Below are 20,289 nucleotides of genomic sequence, written 5' to 3'. Positions count from 1 at the left end.
GTCACTACATGTACACTCTGGCTAAACTCAATAGACTTAAGATGATTTACACATTTTTCATAACTGATGATTATTGTACTTTCCCCTGGGCAAGGGAATAGAATCAGAGATGATATAAAGACATAGTGTGGAATCGTTTGTTTCTTGGAATACGACCTCTATCATCCTGCCTTTTGGTAGTTTGCTTTTGCTTTTTGGTAGTTTGCTTTTGCATTCTCTTTTGGAACAGAGAATGGAGAGTGGAATGACCTAGATGGTGTAAAATGGCTCCCTTTCTGGAAAAAAGTAATTAGATCAAAGACCGGCTTGTCTTATTCTAAAATATTTGCCTACAGAACAGCCTTCTTTACTGTTTTCATCTTATTAGCACAGTCAGTTTATATATAACAATAATCAAAGCATTCTCTTGCTTTGGCAACCAGTCACTCAGTGAACATTTATTAAGTTCCAGCACCTTGCCTGGCTCCCTGAGAATATGAAGATAAATAAGGCAGAGCTCCTCCCCTCAAGGAATTCATAGTCTAATAGGGAAGATGGAGAAGTAAACAAATGATTACAGCATCTACAAAGATATTCTGGGGGCTGAAGGAGGTATCACCTCTGCTTTGGGGCTTCACGGAGGAAATACTTGAATTAGTTTAGTCTTGAAGTGTGGTCACAGATTGCTAGGGGAAGGGCTAGCAGAGAAGTAGAATAGCCTGGCAAGTGTGAGCAAACTGTAATGAGTTTGGGATGGATATGGGGAATGGGATTGAGGAGGGAGATGAAGATGCTCTGGGCCGACTAATGAAAAGTCTTGTTCTTGTGCTTAAGAGGCCATGGCTTTAGAAAGATGAGCTAGGGTGTAGAAGGAGGTTGGGGAGAGACTGAGGCAGAGAGATAAATAAAGAACTTTTGCAATATTCTAAATAGGAAGGCTGGGGACTTGAATTAGGACAGCAGCAGTGAGCATGAAAAAAGAAGGAGACAGAGTCAAGGTAGTTTAAAGATAGAGATTGGAAAGCATATAGAAATAAGTTGCATCTACTGTGTTGGGTACCTGGAGAGGTGGTATTTGCAACCCTCCAAAATAAGGAAACATAAGATGGACCCAGATGGGATTTCTCACCTTCTGATCTTTGCTTGCTTCATACTCTTTCGTGGATCTAAACAATTGAGAGCTGTATACCTTCTCGATGCCGGCAAATCAGTTTTCCTATCATGTGGTTTTCTAGTTAATTGCCCAAAGCAAAGAAATAGAATGTGTGCATTCGTTGGTCTGCTTTTTCTTAGAAACCTAGAGATGGGCATCAACCTTCTCTGTACTTGCTTAACAAGTACTAAATGCATGTACTGAATTTGGGGATATTTTCAGTATTTATTGACTTAAAGTGGATATTGTATGACCAGATCTCAAAGGATTGGTTTTTGTCCCACCAGTAGAATGCCCCGGGTTCTGATTACTTTAAAACCCTCGTATTTTGACATATGACGTATTTTGACAGTATTTAAAGAAATGGAGGCAAATTAATACATGATGTCAGCTGAGGACAAAGAACGTGTCTAAAACAACAGCAGATAAATTAACAAGTGCGTGATAATGTGACAGGGTACATCTTATGAAAATCTCAGCTCATTTGGAGGTTATAAGCTGAAACTCTTTATTCAGTTTACTTTCAAGATCTTTAGAGGAGTTTGTTGAAAGAGCTGTGGAAGTGAAAGCGGCCAGGAAACTAAAGATGTTGATAGTGCCCGGTCAGCTAACTACACCTGGGCTAATTTAGGCCTCCCTCTGCCCTGGGCATGGAAGGGCTCATCCCATTCAGAATCCTGGGTCGAGCAATCTTGTGGTTTCTCTTTGGGTGAGTCCATAGCACATCGTTTTCATTTAATAGAGCATATATGTTGCAGGTACCCACTCTATGCTAGCTCCGTGGGAATTCTGAGTAATAATATTACTAATCATAACAATATTTATTGACCCCCCCTGCTATTTGCCAGACACCCTTCGAAGAATTTTTCATACATTAGTTCATTTAATCCTCATACAGCTCTGTGAAGTAGGTTCATTCTCTGTGAAGTAGACTGTAAACTCCACTTTACAGCTGAGAAGATGGAAACAGAAAAAGGTAAAGTAACTCACCCAGGAGCACCCAGCTGATAAAGTGATGGGACCAGGATTTAAACCCGGGCAAGCTGTCTCCGAGCCCATGTTCCTAAACGCGCTAATCCTCACTGCCTGAGTGTCCTTCCCTCTTCTTATCACACCTCCCTGGAGAGCCTGGCTTAGTCATCACTTTCTCAGGGAGGTTCACCTTGATTCCTCACCCCACCTTCCGAGATCTTCTAGGTTACTCTTCTTCTTTGTACAAAACATATTTGTTATTTCACTCCCTGCACAGAATATAAGTGTTTGTATCTGTCTCTCCCACCAGACGTGATTTTAATCCTCTTCATATCCATGGGCATTTGTGTAGTGTTTGGCACAGAGCAGGTGTTCCATGAATACAGCTTGAGTTGAGTTGTTTTGGCTTGAACACACAGTGCTTGTCCTCAAGGAGCTTTCAATCTACCTAGAAAAGAAGTTCCATCCACATGAAACAACTGAATAATGAAGCAATTTAAGCTAAAAGCATATGGTATATACAGTAGGTGTTATAGGATTGCAAAGGAAGGAGATTGGCTGCAGGGATTGGGTTAGGTTGAGTCTGGATGGGTTGGCTTGTGTCTGGTTGGACTGGATTGGATTGGATTGGGTTGGATTGAATTGTATTGGATATGTATAGCTTCTTCCAAATGTGTAGAATCTGAGATGAATGTCGACGATAGCTCACCGAAGAAGGGAGAGTACTGATCACAATGTTGACCTGAGGTAGCTGCGAATTAAGTGCTCATGGTTAAGGGGGCAGCAGAGTTGTTTCAGACAGTGTGAGCTGAAAGATCCTCCTCATTGTCACCGATCAGTTAGGAGCTCCTCAGAGAGGCTGACCCTGTTAGTTCCTGGGAGCTTCTTGCCACAGTATCTTGTATGTGCATAGCCCTCACAAGACTGCTTTGTGTTGGATTTGTCTGTCCTGTGTGACTGAACTCCCTGAGGGCAAGGATTATTTTTTGCCAATACCAAGCATACAACCTGGCACAAAGTAGTGATAAAAATAACCATAGCAGCAACAATTTACAGTTATATAGCATTGGTTTATAATAAAATATATACATGATAAATAACGTTTATCAGAACCTAACTATGTTCTATCCATTGTTCTGATTGTTAACTCAATCTACTTTTGCTGAATATTTTTTGCTGAAATTGTGTTTGTTGAATTTTTCTATCCTATGAAGAGTATAACACCTAGGAAATTTTTGATTCTGTAGGCCCTTTCTGGACATGATCTGCATTTTAATTCTGCAAAAGCTGTTCACACACAGAAGAGTCTTAGCTCTTAGCCAGTGCCAGAGAGTTTCAAAACTAGGATTCCCTCAATAGTAACTTGACCCAACCAAAGTGCTAGCATTCAGGGCAGGCCACTCATCCCAGGAAGAAACTAAGAAGCATTCAGGACAGGCCACTCATCCCAGGAAGAAAGTAAGAACAAGGCTAGATACCCATTAGTAGTAGAGTAGACCCCAAAACAACGGGCACGCACGCACGCACACACACACTCCTCTTAATTCCAAGCCAAAGAGACCGAGCCTGCTGACCCACTTCTTTTTCCGTTTGGAGTCTAAGACATGTCCGAGTTCACAGATGAGGCCACTCATAACCCCGCCTGTGGGCTGCTTGGTGGGGCAACAAGTCAGGAGTCGGCACAGACACATACGCAGACACTGTGACTGCAGAGCTTCCAACTTGGAATCAACCTTCTTTTGCAGGTGAGGGAGGGGATCTCCCGTGTACCAGCTGAGCTGCTCCAAATGCACCATCCCAGAACAGTGCAAGTAAAATAATCCAGGCAGCCCAATAAGCATTTCAGGCAGGCAACAAATATTTGTAAAATATTTGCTACTAACTTTTAAGGGAAAAGTGCTTTTAGAAAAATGTCTGAGACTTAATTGAAAAAACACATAGCAATCAACTTTTATTCCCAGCTGACGTAAGACTGTCTGTCAGCCAAATTTGGGTTGCCTGAAGACAGACAAGTGACTAATACTAGGGCTGTGTGTGGCCAGGCCCAAGTGTATTTTCTGACCACAAAACCATGTCTGGATTCTCCTTTGTAATTACTACACAGCCTGTTATAATCGTAACACTTACATTTACTTGCTGCCTTTGACGTGGAATTCAGGGTCCAAGGCTGTACCCCAAGCTAGAGTGAAGTCCTCTCTGTTATTTGCCTAAAACCTGTAAAATCATTATTGTGTGAGACATGTGTGTGTGTCTGTGTCTGTGTGTGTCTGTGTTGCCGCATCTGTTAAATATGTTAAGTATATCCTTGTGAAAAGTATGCCCACTCCTGCCTTGTTGGATGAAGCACTTTACTAATGGGATGTTTATTGAACACCTACCACTACATGCCAAGGACATTTTAGAATCTAGGAAACAGCAATGAACAAGACAGTGAAGTAGAGAGAAGAAGAGAGGGAGACAGAGAAGACAGAGAGTAGAAGAGAGGGAGACAGACAAGAAAGTAGCCCTTAAAGAGATGCTCTGTGCAGTCACAACAGAGCGATGGGGTAGAGGAGGGCTGGTGTCTTCTTTCGTTTACGAGGTCAGAGAAGGCCTCTCCAAAGTGATAACATTGAAACCGACATTGTAAAATGACAAGAAGGAGTAGCACAAGCAAAGATCCGGAGGGCAGAACATCCCAGGCAGGTTAGGATAGCAGCCGAAGACGAGAGAGAGCTTGGCATGTTCAGAAGCAGAGGAAAGACCGGTACGGCTCGAGCACGGTGGGTGAGAGGGGGACTGGTCAGAGGAGCTGGCTGTGTAGGCCCCTGTAAGAAGCAGGCGGGGGTGGAGGGGTGGAGGTCGTGCCCCCTGTAAGAAGCAGGGATTCTAGTTAGGAGGCTCCTGAAGAGGTCTGGGCAGAAGGCCATAGTGCTTTGGACTAAGATGCAGTAGAAATCGAGAAAAGAGGCTAGATTTCGATTTAGGGAATATAGTTGAGAACCAGTCAACAGAACTTGCCAGTGGTTTGGATGTGAGGAATGAAGGGAAAGGAATAATCAAGAATGATTCCAGGGACCTCCCTGGCGGTCCAGTGGTTAAGACTCCACGCTCTCAATGCAGGGGGCACTGGTTCGATCCCTGGTTGGGGAGCTAAGATCCCGCATGCCTCACAGCACGGCCAAAATAAATAAGATAGGTAGGTAGATAGATAGATAGATAGATTCCAAAGGTTTGGGCTCAAGCACCTAGGAAGAGGATGACTGAGATGAGGATTTAGCTGTTCACTGACAGTCATCACTGACTAACCGTGAACCCACATCTTGGGATCCAATAAATGCCCTCCCCCACCTCCTAACCTCACATCACTGGGGAATATTCATAGACTTTTGGAAATCCTTGATTGTTTACCTAATTACTACTACAAGCATTTTCATGTCTTCTCCTTTTGATTTTTATTTAATGACATCAAAAAAAATCCCATTCAAGTTACTAACTCAGTCCTGATACATCCCTCCTGGGTGCTCTGTAGATATTAGTTCCTGCCCAGGTTTCCCTCCTCAGCACTTCGCTTGGGTGCCCTGGGCCCCGGGCATGGATGTTAGGTGTGGGTCTGAGACCCATCTGGGCGGAAGCTGACAGCTGGCGCGTATACTTCTGACAGCATATGCCGTGTTTATGTGGATGGAAAACAGTGTGACTCATCATCTTGTTCTTCCTTTTTTAATCAGAAATTCTTTTTGAGATCTCTTGAATAACAAACGGATTGAATCTGCTTACTTCTTTATTATAATGGTGATATTTTCTACTTTTGCCTTAAAAATATTGTGGAGGCTTCAGTTTTCTTGTCTATTCAGTAGGAATAACAATAGAGTTGTTCTTCATGGGTGTTTTGTGCAGATTAAATGAAATAATGTATATAAAGTGCTTAGCATAGTAGCTGCTATGTAGCAGTCAGTAAACTTGAGGTATTATTAGTAATAAAGTAATAATCTGGGGGAGGGAGGGATGGCTCCCAGAACCTATACACTGGTTTTAGTATTCAAATTAAGCAGGCCAAGAAAGTAGAGCTATACATTGATTTACCGTACTAACTCCCTGCCTGACTTTGGACAAAACCTATAATGTCTTTGGATCTCCGTTTTCTCCAATAAATGAGGGAATAAGGATAAATAACCTCAGTTTAAAACTTTTGTGATTCTAGTAGACGATCTGTATTTTTTCTCTCCAATCTTCCTTTCAGCGGGCTTATCAAAAAGTTTTGTCTTTGGGCTTCCCTGGTGGCGCAGTGGTTGAGAGTCCGCCTGCCGATGCAGGGGACGTGGGTTCGTGTCCCGGTCCAGGAGGATCCTGCATGCCGCGGAGTGGCTGGGCCCGTGGGCCATGGCCTCTGGGCCTGCGCGTCCGGAGCCTGTGCTCCGCAGCGGGAGAGGCCACAGCAGTGAGAGGCCCGTGTACCGCAAAAAAAAAAAAAAAAAAGTTTTGTCTTTTTGTATAGATTAGTGTAAGTGACATTTATTGCCAGATGTGACCTTTTGTTTTAGCACACTGTAGAATCCCAACGTTCATATCACTTTCTATAAATATAGATTTCGGGTGAGGAAATGTTCTAGCTCAAGAGAAGTTTAGCTGTTGCGGCTCTTTCTCTTTTTAGACTCTCGGTCCGTGGGCTATTACTCACCATTGGCATTCTTTCCCAGTCTCACTTATGTCACCTTCTTCTTTCGTGATCGCTGCTGTTGATAGCCACCTACAGCTTCTAAGTTCCCCACTCAGCCTTCCCTAGTGGTTGGCATTGCATTTGAGTTGTGCTTTCTTGCTTCCTCTACTCTTTGAAATTTAAAAATAGAAAATTAAAAAAAAAAAAAAAACCCACAGTCTTTCACATTGGCTGAACCCTGTTATTCATCCAACAGATTTTCTGGTGAATTCCACAGTATAACGTATGCAGTCAGAAATCTATCAGTTCAGAGGAAGCCCTGTGAGAAATGGACAAAGAGATACTTTTATTTTGACTGTCAAACGCACAATCAGAAATGGGCGGCAGCAGCCCGCAAGAGGAGGCTTTGGAAAGTGAATCAGAGAATCAGAATAGCTCTCAGCTCTGCTCCTTGACTTTTCTCCTTACCTGTCCAACTTTCCTGAACCATCGTGAAGAATAATTGGGTTGGGGCTTCCCTGGTGGCACAGTGGTTGAGAGTCCGCCTGCCGATGCAGGGGACGCGGGTTCATGCCCTGGTCCGGGAAGATCCCACATGCCGCGGAGCGGCTGGGCCCGTGAGCCATGGCCGCTGAGCCTGTGCGTCTGGAGCCTGTGCTCCACAACGGGAGAGGCCAGAACAGTGAGAGGTCCGAGTACTGCAAAAAAAAAAAAAAAAAAAAGAATCATTGGGTTGATAAGAGGACTCTTTTTTAAGAGTCTGACTCTTGTGCTATTCATACCAAAGACAGGTCCTGGGAAGCACAAAGACTCTTCATAGATCTAAGGAAAATTATTTCAGAAGCCGCAACTCACATCACAGCAAACATACTAAACTATGGCAACTTCCACATTAAATATAATTTTATTGCTGGCAAAATTTTTTGAAGATATTTTTACAATTTTGCTTTGGAAAACGGTTGGCTACAAGTAAGTGATTTAACCTATAATTGGCTATTAATTTCTCAGCAATTATCTTAGCATACTTGGGAATTATTAAATTAAAACCTAAATCCAGCGTATATATTGCTTCCAAAGGAAATATTTTTGATTACCAAATCAACAATTAATGAAGTTAACCCAACATTACATTTTGTAGACCTTTAAAATTATTTTCCGTTTTGTAGTTATCCTGTTTTGAAACCAGTAAATGGTTTTCAAGGTCTCAGACCTTTTTATCGGCCCTTGAAAAGCTGAAAGGCCCCAGGCATCATACCTTAATGACCAATGGTTAGAAAACGCTCTGTCTGGGAAATCCTAAGCTCTGAGGGCTTCACTCTTGCCTTCTTCAAGGAATAAGCGCTGTTTGGGGGACATTTCTCTAAGAAAATACAACAAGCTGGCATATAAATAGCACTAGTTGCTAAAACAAAGAGAAACCCCTACCAAAAAAACAGAGTAATTGGGGGCAGAATCCCTGGGTTTCAGCCATAAGTTCACTGGGTGACCTTGAACAAGTGCTCTATGGCCCTTTTCCTGTCCCCAGTAGTACTTCTCCAGCATATACTTCATCTGGCCAAGGGGGAAGGCCAGGGCCAGCAGTTGTAGGAACTAAAAGATGTGCAGAACCATCTCAACTTAAGAAAAGGGTCTCCCTCACACATTAAAAGCGAGGCACTTTTTAATGTCTATATTCAATATTTTGCCAAAATGAAAGAAGGAAGGGAAGGGAGAAGAGAGAAAGGGAGGGGAAAAAGGAGGAGGAAGGACTACACTGTCACTGCACTGTCACACTTGTGTTTAAAACACTACTGATCTTTGATTTCAGTGCAGAATGACAAGTCTGCCTTCTCCAGAAGGAAAGGCTTTCATATGAGATTCTCTCAGTACCCCATTCAGAAGCCATCTATTATCTAGTTTCCCTTGGTGAGGGGCAAGGACCATGAAAAGAACACAGATATCAGAATCAAATAAGTTATATTCAAAGCTAGCCCTACCACTCATTTACTCAGCAGTTCCCAAAGTGTGGGCCAGGAACGCCTAGGGTACTCTGAGAGCCTTTCAGGGTACCCACAAGGTCAAAACTATCTTCATAATAATACTAAGATGTCATTTGCCCTTTTCACTCTCTTTCTTTTCATAAGTGAATTTTTCCAGAGGCTATGTGATGTGATATCACGACAGACCAGACACATATACACAGATATCAAAATCCAACTACCTTATGATGATCTTTGATAATATCTGAACTGGAATCTCCTCCAAATCTTTTAGAAAACTCCACTAATGGAATCTAGTTGAGAAACTGAAGGAAGAAAACTATAATATATAGTTCTTCTTCACTCATGAGTGAAGTTCTTCACTCATTAGGCCCTCTTCTTTCCTTGACCAAAGCCTACAAGCTTTTTGCTCCTTTATCAGGTACTGTGTCCTTTGATTTAATTTTATTCATCCCCCCAAATGAGAATAATTCCAATGAAGTATTCCCTGACTTTCGATGTACAATGGATTACTAGAGTTATATTTATTGCTCTGCCCTGCAGACCGTGATACTCACCTCTCTGCCACCATAGAAAGCATCAGAAACATCATTGTTGTTGGAAGTTGCCTCAAGGAGCCATTACACTATGGAGTGGATGGAAAGACACATTTTAGGATAAATATAATTTTGCTCACTTATTTTCATTCTTTGAAATTGTTTAAACTAGGCCTTCTTAGACCTCTAATCACTTCTTACTGGACAGAAATTAAATGTGTAGACATTATTTTTAGACTGGCGAAAAAATAAATATATAGTATGCAAACCGTGAAAAAAAAATCCAACTATCTTCTATTAAGCCACACATTAAAGATATTTTCACAAATGTAAAGCAATGCCACTCTTATCTCTAACTTGTTTTTGTTCTGGAAAATATAATTACTTTTAATTTTTTTAATGTCATTTATGTTCACATGTCATGGGGTTGTTCTTTTTAAATGAATTAATAAATACATGTTTTTAAATTCCTAAGTCTTAATGTCTAACATGGCAAATCTTGATAAATATAAACCACATTTTAAAAGTTTATTGGCATCCTCAATAATTTCTAAAAGTACAAAAGGGTTCTAAGACCAAAAAGTTTGAGAATCGCTGTATCGTCCAACAGTAACTATCATTTATTGAATGTGTCTTTGTGCCAGGAGCTATGCAGAGCACACTAAATTCTTCACCTCTTAATCTCTGCAATAAAGTTATAGAGACGTTAAAAACAGACCTCGCTAGCACGAGGTCTCACAGCTGGAAGTGACAAAGATAACCACGTCCTTCTGACTCCAAAGCCACATTCTTGATTAGTGAACAGTACTCCCTCACAAATTCACTCTCTGTAACTTTGAAAAAGTTATTTCGCTGCTCCAAATCTGTTTCCTTACCAAACATGGGCAGAGTCCTGCCTCCCCTGCAGAAGAGTCAATATGCATCCAGGCGCCTAGCACAGGGGCTAACACCAAAGAGACCCTTCCATCCCTTCCTGTCCTTGACATGTTAGACCAACGAGACTCAGCAACTTCCCTTTTTTCCCTCTAGATGGTCTTCAAGCAGACAGAGAGGCTGACGGCACAGAAGGAGTTGATGAAGATATGATTGTGACCCAAAGTCAGACCAACTTCATCTGCCCCATTACACAGGTACTGTTTTCTCCTCCTTCCCCTGAAAGAAAAAGCGATTCACTTCATAGAGGCAAAGGGTTCCTGTTTGCTTTCTGACTTCATTTCATGTCTAGAGTTGAGGAGGGAGGAAAGGAAAGGGATGAGAGTTGAAGAGTATACCTGGGAAAGAGTTTTCAGTCAGTGATGCCCTTAGGGATCTAGGAGTAAATTCCTGGCCCACAGGCCAAGTGTCATTGGTGCCACTGGTCTCCCTGCATTTTCTGATGTGGTCATTTGCCCTAGGAGTTATCTAGAGCCATGAGATGGGGAGGTTAAACCTCGGAAGCCCCAGGTCTAGGCAAACATAGTGCCAAATAATTGTTGGCTTGGAGAAGTTACTGGAAGCTGATCACTATCATTCCTGAAAGCCTGATGTCTCCTTGATTGCAGTTGGAAATGAAGAAGCCAGTGAAAAATAAAGTGTGTGGCCACACCTATGAAGAGGAAGCCATTGTTCGCATGATTGAGTCCAAACACAGGCGGAAGAAAAAGGCCTGGTGAGTTGCCGCGGGAAGGGAAGTGACACCTTCCCAGCGGTGGTCAGTCCGAGGCAGTGCGTTCACGCTGGAGGAAAAGGCATTTAAACTTCTCCCCTGAAGTCCATTCAGCCGGAGGGATCGTGTCAACATGGAAAAACAGGACATGAGGGAACAAATTAGTAATCTGTTCAGGAAGAAACTAAAGGAGCTTCAACCACACCTTCAGAACATGAGAAAAAGGAATTGGATGTAATGTTAATCATTAGATAATAGGAATTTTTATGAATTTGTGCTGGAGCCTGAAAAAAATAGAGAACTGTGATACTGAGAGATTTCTTTTCCCCTTTCTATATGCACTTACCCAAACAAGAAGGAATGGTTAAAAAAATAATTTTTTTTTTTTTGCATCCTGCAATACAGGGAGTTTGTTTAAAAAAAATATTAAGTCATCATCCTAAGATAAGAGTTCGTATCCAGTTGGTCTTGATGATCAAGATTTGATTGTCCGGGAAAACCTTTCATATCTTTAATTACATAAATAACTTCCCAAATGGTTTAAGTAAATTCATGGATGACTGCAATGAGAAAAAAAATGTTAATTGGAATGTTTAGAGAATCTTTCTTTTATATATATATTTCTACCCCTTTCTCTCTCTCTCTCACGCACACACACACACACACACACACACACACACATGCTCCAACCCTGGGGGACCATGGCTCAGTTCCTGTAATAACCTAGAAACCTGAGTTGGCTAGCCTAGCTTTGACTTGGTTGGCATTTCTTATGCTTTTATCACAGATTTGTCGAAGGAATGGAATTGCAGGTGTGACCAGTTCTCAATGGACTTGTGATAACAGTCCCTTTGATGTGTGGCTTGCTTCTCCATCACCCAGAAGTTTGCTGGTCCAGACCTAGAACTGGAATTCCCCACCACTCCTCATCTGGGTGTGGACTTAAAGATAGGGCATTTGAGACTGCAGATATCTTGACGGTCATTCAGTCAAGTAGTTTGCCCTATTTATTCTAGAAGAACTGCCTAATGATTACAAAATCGAGATTGTTTGAGCACATTTTTATCTGTTTTGACTTTCCAGCTTACAACTGAGATACCATATTTCCCTAAGGAACCTTTCATTTTCCCTTGTGAGTGTAATTTTCTTTGTTTCTGGACTTCTAAGGCTTCTTTTTCTCCTTTTTTCTATGTTTAGTCTCTGAAAAACAAAATTTTAATTTGTTGACATAATTGCTAAGAATAGGTATTCCCAGATAGTTCTATGTCACAGGTCTTCTTCCTTAAAGTTTGTGACATTCTCCTCTAGTCAGATTTGAAAAGGGCAGGCACTGATACAAAAGCACATTTCTCCCAAGTCCCAGGATGGCTGGGAGCAACTCCCAGAGCAGGCTCACATTTAAGTGCATCTTCTTGATTACATACTTTGATTTTCTAATGTCCTTTGCCTTTTTTGAATTGTAAATGATGTTTGGAAGCACTTGAGTAACACCCGTCATTTGGAAAAGGTGGGTATTTTTCTGTCGTACTTCTATAACTCGGGTGCAGATTCCGCAAACTCTGCAGGTTCTCATAGCTTAGTTAAGAACAGTTAAGTCCAAGTGGAGGAAGTCTGGAAGGATTACAGCGAAGGTACTATGTTTGCTGGGCCTTGAAAAATGAGAAGGATTTCAGAGAATGGTGAAGAAGACTCTTTCTAGCCAAGAGGCTCGCCCTATTCAGAGTCTGTTCCACTTGGGGGATAGTAGGTACAGCAACAGTTATTGCATGTTAGCCGGTGATTAGAAGGATGCTCTGGACAATAGCAATAGGGGAATGGTGTATGTAAATTCTCTCTCTATTCTATACTCATTGTAGAGGGTGTTAAATGTCATGATTTCATTAGTTTCCTCATCTATAAATTGATGATAATAGTTGTAATTGCCTCATTGGTATGTTTGGAATTTGAATAAGATATATGTAGAGCACTTAAAGTACCTGTCACATGGTCAGTAAACTTTATCCCCCATCATCATTCTTGCCACCATTATTCTGTAGGCATGAGAGAACACTGCAGGGTTTTGAGGGAATAAGGCGAGTCAACCTGGCTTTTAGGAAGTTACTCCAGTAGCAGTTCAAGAGATGGATGAATAAAGGCATGAGGTGAAGATGTCAATTCAGACGCTCTTGCAGTAGATTAAGTTACAGATAATGAGAGCTGGGATTGAGGCAGCAGTCATAGGTGGAGGGAAATGAGGAGGAACACGATCGTGGAGGTACGATGGACAGAATTTGGGAGCCGGAAGTTGAAGGGAACAAGTGGAAGGATGACTGACATTTCTAAACTGGGTGTCTAGAAGGATGGCGATGTCATTAGCCGACAGAGAGGTCGTAAGGGGAACACATTTAGGAAGGCATGTAAGAGGCACAGTTTGGGTCATGCTAAGTTTGAGGTCCTAGCAATACAGCCATCTGGAGGTATCCAGGAGGCACAGAAAATGTGGGTGTTTGAGCTCGGAGAGAGCTCTGAGTGTGAGATGTTGACTGTAAGGTTATCGATACAGAGGAGTCAGAGCAGCACAGGTACAGCTCTGGACCAGGTGTGACAGCCAGCTGAGAACCCCCAAGGACGGGACCTTGGCCTGGCTCTGAGCAATGCGAGGCCAGGATCCAGCTCTGCTCTGCTTACCGCGTTCCCCCAGCACCTAACATAGACCCACAAAAAAGCATTCTGCCATTTTGAAAGGGCAATCAAAGGAAGAAGACTCCAAGCAAGCAGTCTGAGACGTAGCCAGGAGAGAAGGGATGAGAGATAAGCGAGTTGGGTATCACAGGAGCCAGTGCTGGAGTGCCAGGTACATTGTATTCGGCAACAGGTTAGAATCCAGGGCCTCTTCAAATCCTGCTCCAGAGGTTCCTGATTAAACGCGAATTAGTGTTGTTTCCCAGGACACAAGTTAGGGCGATGAGCAGTTCTGGCTTCCCCTTGTTTAAAAATGTCTATGACACATCCAGTCTGAGAAATCTCAGTTTTTCCTCCTTGTTGGTTCCAACTATGTTTTGTCAGACAGGAGTTCCAGTTACATTGTGTTACTGGCACTGACTCCATTGTTGAGACTTTAGCCCTAACTGAATACAATAGTTAGAATAATTCCTTAAAACACATCTCTTAATAACCAGGCTGTTTATTATCTTACTAATAAAGCTGCCTTATGATTTTCATCTTAATAAGATATTTCCTGTTATCCATAGTCATTTCTTTCCTTTTTTGTTTAAGAACAGAGGCTATATTAACAAACAGTCACATTTAAGAGCACGGAGAGTACAATTAAGTTGAACAGAAAGGTGTCGTTGAATAGCAGAACTCCAGCATTGCGCTTGGAGGCCCTATTTTAACCATTTACCAACAAGTCCATTAACCTCTCAGAGCCTCAGTGTCTTCATCTGTAAAATGGAAATAGCGACATCTCACAGAATTTCAGGATCAAAGGAACAGTGGGGAATTCCAGTCTAGGCCTGGACCAGCAAATTTCTTGGCAGTGGAGAAGCAAAGCACTCAGGAGAAAGCTCTTTTTGGACTATAGCGCGCTGAACAAATAGCAGTCGGGTTATTGAGGTCAAGACTGTTCATGTTTGTATTACTTACCTCACTGCTTGGTGACACATTATTTTAGACTCAGAGGATGTAGGATAGAGTTACACTCTGTGTTTAGGTATGGTGGGAATCCATCCCACTCACATTTCCAGACCTGCTTTCTAGAGCTGGGCTGGACTTTGGAATTCTTGGGGCCCAGATCCAGGAGCTCGTCAGACCCAGAATCCTGTACTTTTGAGCTGATGCTGAGGCCTAGGGTCCCCAGAGCCTCTGGGACCCTCTAAGACTCGGTCCCTTCACTCAGCAGACACTTACACGCTTGCCCGCTGCTGCAGTGGAATGTTCTGCCCTGTCCGTGACCCCAGTTCAGGACCCAGCCTCTCCTTCCAGGCCTGTAGGTCTGACTCTTTCACAGTAATGACACGAGAGCTTAAGACTGTGTGTTGCCACGCCTATCTTGCTCACCAGGATGTCGTGGGGATGAATGCACTAATGCTTATAGAGTGTTCTTTCTCCGGAGGAGGAGTGCCCTGATTCAGTATCATGTCATTATGACCTTGTCTTCTCCTCTTTAGTTTAGAAACTTGTGTTCGTTTAATTGAGACGGGGTGAGAAACAAGGTTCTCCTGCATCGACCTCTCCTCCGGGAAGCCTTTCCGGAACCCCCATTTGTGCTGCGCAAGGTGCCCCGCCCCTGTGCTCCCACAACGCCTGCCTCCTGCCAGCGTTGTAGGTGGGCCCGGCTCTTCTCCACAAGGTTCTAGAGAACAGAAGTTGTGTCCTAGAGCAGGAACCAGCTTATCGAGCACCTGAGTGAATTCCTGGACCGTTGTCGCACGCATCCTACTCATTCTCACAGCAATGCTATGCTCTGCCTTCCTAGAGGAAGAAACTGAGGCCCATTAATGACATCAGTTGCCCAGAGTGTCACAGCCAGGAGGCTTGAGCCCAGGTCTTTTTCACCCTTGAGCCTGTAGTGTCTTTAGGCCGTCTGGCTCCCGTTGGGAGGGCTTTTTGGTTAATACCTCTGTCCCCTGGGCTGATACCCTAAGTGAGCTCAGACCTCTTTGTCTGACACGGGTGGCCCTGGGTTAATGTGCACGCCAGCTCTGCAACTGACTGGTGTGGTTAATCCCATCACACATTCTCAGAATGCTCTCATTTACTGACTAAAACCACTGATGTCATCAGGAAGTCCTCCCCACCTCCCTCTCCACTTCCCTAAAGCAGCTTATTCACTGTCTGACTATTGGTATTAAAGACTTTGTTCTGTGAAGTGGGGGAGATTACAGCCTGGCAGTCAGTGAGAATGATCAGTGGGTTGATAAGCATTAACGGAGGGTCATCCCAGCCACCGACTTCAGGTTGCATTTCCATGTCATGGAAGTTGAAGTGATGAAAACTGCCTTTGCTGAAGTCAGGAAAGCGTCTGTATCCTTTTCATAATCTCACCTTATTTACTTTCATACTGAAAGAAAGAATTCACTTTGAGACAGCAGGGTGTTGTAAACCAGTGTAAAGCATTTCTCAAGCACCTCCAATCCTTCCCCTAACGCAAAGCCAAGTCATCATACCTGGGCCAAATCACCCCCATCGTCTTTCATGTGATTGCCTTTCTTTAATCACATTTTAACACATGTCCCCAGCCATACAGGACACATTTCAGTATTTTGAATATAAACGTTGTTAGCAAGCATACTATTCATTACATTGGTTAATGCTCCTCTAATATAAAGAGGCCTTGGGCCAGAAACAAAGACCAAGAGAAAGTGTAACTTTTGTGTTGAACTGTGGAGCTTTCTACCGCTGGACAGATTGGAGCTCCCATGATCCGCTTTCTTCCCCTTCTGGTTTATAGCGTTTGTCTTGAATTTGCTCTTTTTGATCTGTGCTTTTTGGAGGGCTGTCTCAGATCACTGAGCCAGAGCTCTGTGTGGGGCAGGAGCCTATATTTGTATTTTACAGCTGGGTGCTTGGAACTAGCACAGGGCCAATCACATAAGAGGGTCAAATGAACGCACGAATGTGCGCCCGTCTGTGTTGGAGGTATGCAGTCTATAGACAGATCAGCAGCTTTCATCAGGAGACTGGGGATAGTCATAGGAGATGGTGAAGGGAATGAAAGCTATTGAGCACTGTGTTGCCTGGAGCCCCGTGAGATTGGGATTCTGCCCTATTGTAAATCTGAGGACACAGAGGCTCCAGAAGGTAAAGTGAGTTGCCGGTGGTCTCATAATGAGCAAGTAGGCATTGGGGTTAGAGTTCAGACCTAGGTTGGCTTGCCTCCAAAACTGGGCACTCCACCAGAGTCTGGTTCATGTTGAGAAGAAATCAGGTGACTTCATCCAGCCCACTGCCTTCAGAGGAGACCACATGTAAACAGAACCGTGACTCACCCACTGATTTCTTCAGCCACAGCTTTTCCCCTGAGTCCCCATCAGCCCACTCAGTCTCTCCACTGCGAGGACTAGTGGGCATTTCAGAGGCAACATGTAGCAACCAGGACTCCTGCCTGACTCCATCCTCTCCCGGCTTTCCCGTTGTTTCCATGGAGATGAAGGGTATCACCATTCCCCTTCAGCTGGGGCCAGACTCTGCACAAAGCTCAGCTCTTTCCTTTACCCTCCACATTGGGTCCATCAGCAAGTCCCATAGGTTCTATTTCCGGTTGTATCCCAAGGCTGCTCACTGCTACATCCTCATCCAAGCTGCCCTCACTCTGCTGGCTGCTGCACAACCCCCCTCTCTCCCCTGCTTCCCCTCTGCCTGTGTTCTGTATTAAACAGCCAGAATCGTGTTTTCTAAATGTAAGCCAAACCCCATCCCTCCCCTATCTCCACCCCTCCATTGTTTTCACATTTGAAATAAAATCCAAAGCCCCACACGCCCTCCAACCAAGTCTCCAAATGCCCTCCCTCTTGCCCTGGGCATTCCAGCCACACTGACCTTGTTCTTACTCCGGGGCACCAAGCGGCTATCTCCTCGACTTCTACACGTGCTGCTGCCCCAGCCCGAGCCTCACGCAGCCCTTGTTCTAGATAAGACCTCCCAGTGAGCCTTGCCCTGACCCCCTCTAGATAAGCCCCTCAGCTCACACTCTCTCCCTTGACCCTGCTTTTTAGCCTTTGTAGCACTTAATGCCACGTGAACTCACAGCAAGCATCTATGCAGTTGAGTTAGCGAAGATCTGTCTCCCCCACTGCAAAGTGAGCGCTGTGAAGTGGGCATTGCCCTGCCCCCAGTGCTGGACAGGCCCTGGCTTAGTGAACAAATGACCCGGTGAACAAATGAATAAGCGCACATCGGTCCTGATTTTTTAAGCGTGCTCCTTTTTTGGTAAAATGTCCTCACATAAACACTACTCAGCCGTAAAAAAGAATGAAATTTTGCCATTGGTAGCAACATGGATGGACTTGGAGGACGTTATGCTAAGTGAAATAAGTCAGAGAGAAACAAATACTGTGTGATATCACTTATCTGTGGAATCTAAAAAATACAACAAACTAATAAAACAAAAAAGAAGCCAACTCACAGAGAACAAACTCGTGGCTCTCGGTGGGGAGAGGGAGGGGGAGGGGCAAGATAGGGGTGAGAAGAAAAACAAGGGGTTATTATGGGATTATATGAAATCACCTGTGTGAAACTTTTGAAAATTGTAAAACACTATAGAATTTAAAGAATCTTTCATTCAATTAAAAAAAAAAAATGCCCTCACTTAAATTCTTGCATGTGAGAGAAGTTTATGCTGAAGGCATTAAGGTGAAGCGGCCTGACTTGATTTTCTCATCCCTCACAGTTGCCCGAAAATTGGCTGTAGCCACACAGACGTGAGAATGTCTGATCTCATCCAGGACGAGGTGCTGAGAAGGGCGATTGAGAGCCACAAGAAAAAACGTCGTCAGTCTGACTAGGAAGACCACCTGCCTGCAGGGAACTCCGCAGCCTACCTCCTACCCCAGCCATCTGTAGAGAGGAATGCTTGTCAAAGCACTTCGACTGGCTGCATAGCATACTTTGGGGTAAAATTGAAGGTTTTAGTGTATTTGAAAGCCTTTTTCTATGTTACAGTAAACATTCAAGCATATTATATTGTTTATTTTTAAGTGTTCTGCAGTTTTAAATAAAACTTTGATTATCTGCGTGTGCCCTATCTGTGCGCCTCCCGAGGTGTAAATGCTTCCAGTGGTAAAGCCTGGGTGGTGCTAGGCTTCTCTATTTCTAATCCTTCAGACTGCTTTTTATTATAGTTTTCACAAAAAAAATGTCTTGCAAGGCATGTTTGAAATGCAAACACATAGAAACACCCTCAACTGCAAGCATTTTCTATCAGGATAGTAAAGAATAGCATGAGGGTGTAAAGCAAAGCCGGCTTCCTTACCTATATTTACTTTGTATATTGACAGTTCCAAATATGTAAATGCTTTTGTCATTCTGATGGGCACAGAATGCTCCAGTAGCTGGCTTATCAGTGCGATGATAATTGATGCCATAATGGAAACTTTGCTGCAGCCTGCTGAGATCCTGAAGCGTCATCGGAAGCAACCACATCCTGGCTGTTCTCTGCCTTGCTCCGTGGCTTTCCGTAAGTGGCTTCAGCCCCGTGGGGCTGGGGGGTCTTCAGCCACGACACAAAGATATTGAATAAGATGTTCTGTACTGTCCCTTCAGCCCCGAAAGTCTGTAGACTTATGACCAGCAGGGTCTTTAAATTGAATACCATTGATTTATATTCCATTTGTATAAAAAGTGCTAATCGATTCACAGTCTACATAGCAGCCTTTTATCAACTAGAATAATCAATTAAACCTACCAAAGCATACCCTGACTACACTAGGAAACCAAGAATAACTAATAATGGCTAACGTTTATTGAGCACTTACTGTACACCGGGTGCTATTCAAAGCAATTTACATATAAACTCCTATAATTTTCACAGCCTGATGAGAGAGGTACAGTTATCATTCCCACTTTATCGTTCCCACTAAATGAGGCACAGAGAAGTGGAGTGACCCGTGGAAAGTCACAGAGCTAGTAAGTGGCTGAGCTGGGATGGGAACTTAGATCATCTGGCCCCAGGGTCTGGATTCTTTTTTTTTTTTTTTTTTTTTGCGGTACGCGGGCCTCTCACTGTTGTGGCCTCTCCTGTTGCGGAGCACAGGCTCCGGACGCACAGGCTCAGCAGCCATGACTCACGGGCCCAGCCGCTCCGCAGCATGTGGGATCTTCCCGGACCAGGGCACGAACCCGTGTCCCCTGCCTGGGCAGGCGGACTCTCAACCACTGCGCCACCAGGGAAGCCCTGGATTCTTAATCGTATGCTCTCCTCCTCCCTATCGATTTATTTAGAATCTAAAAATATACTCAGAGTCCACATTTAAAAATGGAACCTTTTGTAAATAAACAAGCATATACATGTTTGTGCAAAAAAAAAAGTTCACTAAAATGCAGGAAGTAACTGGATTTGATATCTAATAGGCAGTAAAGGCCATGAGATAATAACACATTTGAGTTTCAAAGCATAGTCTAAAATGGAGCAATTAATTTTGAAAACACTTTCATGAAATTCAGAAAGGAGTATGACATTCAGTTGTCTACAAGCTAATTTTGAGTTTCTTAAGATGCTTTACTTGAATCAGACTTCCAGAGGAAATGATTATGTTTAAGCCAGAACAAACATACCTTTCATGGAATGTGATTCTTTTGTGAAATAATTTGTTTCCTAAACAGACAGGGGCAAGTATGAAATGCTTGCCCAAGGTTGGATTTGCATTTTCCCCTACTCTTTCTAAAGAGGGTTCCAGAATATTGGTGTG

General features: G+C 43.4%; 1 protein-coding gene and 1 long non-coding RNA gene across 2 annotated transcripts in view; one reads left to right on the top strand and one right to left on the bottom strand.

Moving 5' to 3' along the window:
- NSMCE2 (NSE2 (MMS21) homolog, SMC5-SMC6 complex SUMO ligase) overlaps positions 1–18,613 on the top strand; it is a 224,646-nt gene extending 206,033 nt beyond the window's left edge. The window contains exons 5-7 of the mRNA XM_079902453.1: positions 10,288–10,388; positions 10,800–10,906; positions 18,273–18,613. Of these exons, the coding sequence (XP_079758579.1) occupies positions 10,288–10,388; positions 10,800–10,906; positions 18,273–18,387 (323 nt within the window). The 3' untranslated portion in view covers positions 18,388–18,613. The remainder of the gene's footprint in view (positions 1–10,287; positions 10,389–10,799; positions 10,907–18,272) is intronic.
- Positions 5,532–14,426, bottom strand: LOC307176413. The gene is made up of 5 exons (XR_013824745.1): positions 10,844–14,426; positions 10,134–10,410; positions 9,280–9,347; positions 7,212–7,441; positions 5,532–7,062 (listed from the first exon to the last, which is right to left on the bottom strand). It is a non-coding gene; the product is annotated as an uncharacterized lncRNA (long non-coding RNA).
- Positions 18,614–20,289: the final 1,676 nt, after the last annotated feature.

Source organism: Stenella coeruleoalba (genome assembly GCF_951394435.1).
Source record: "Stenella coeruleoalba genome assembly, chromosome: 17".
Classification (NCBI taxonomy): domain Eukaryota; kingdom Metazoa; phylum Chordata; class Mammalia; order Artiodactyla; family Delphinidae; genus Stenella; species Stenella coeruleoalba.
The sequence above is the reverse complement of the archived record's forward strand: the minus strand, read 5'-3'. Positions and strand labels throughout refer to the sequence as shown.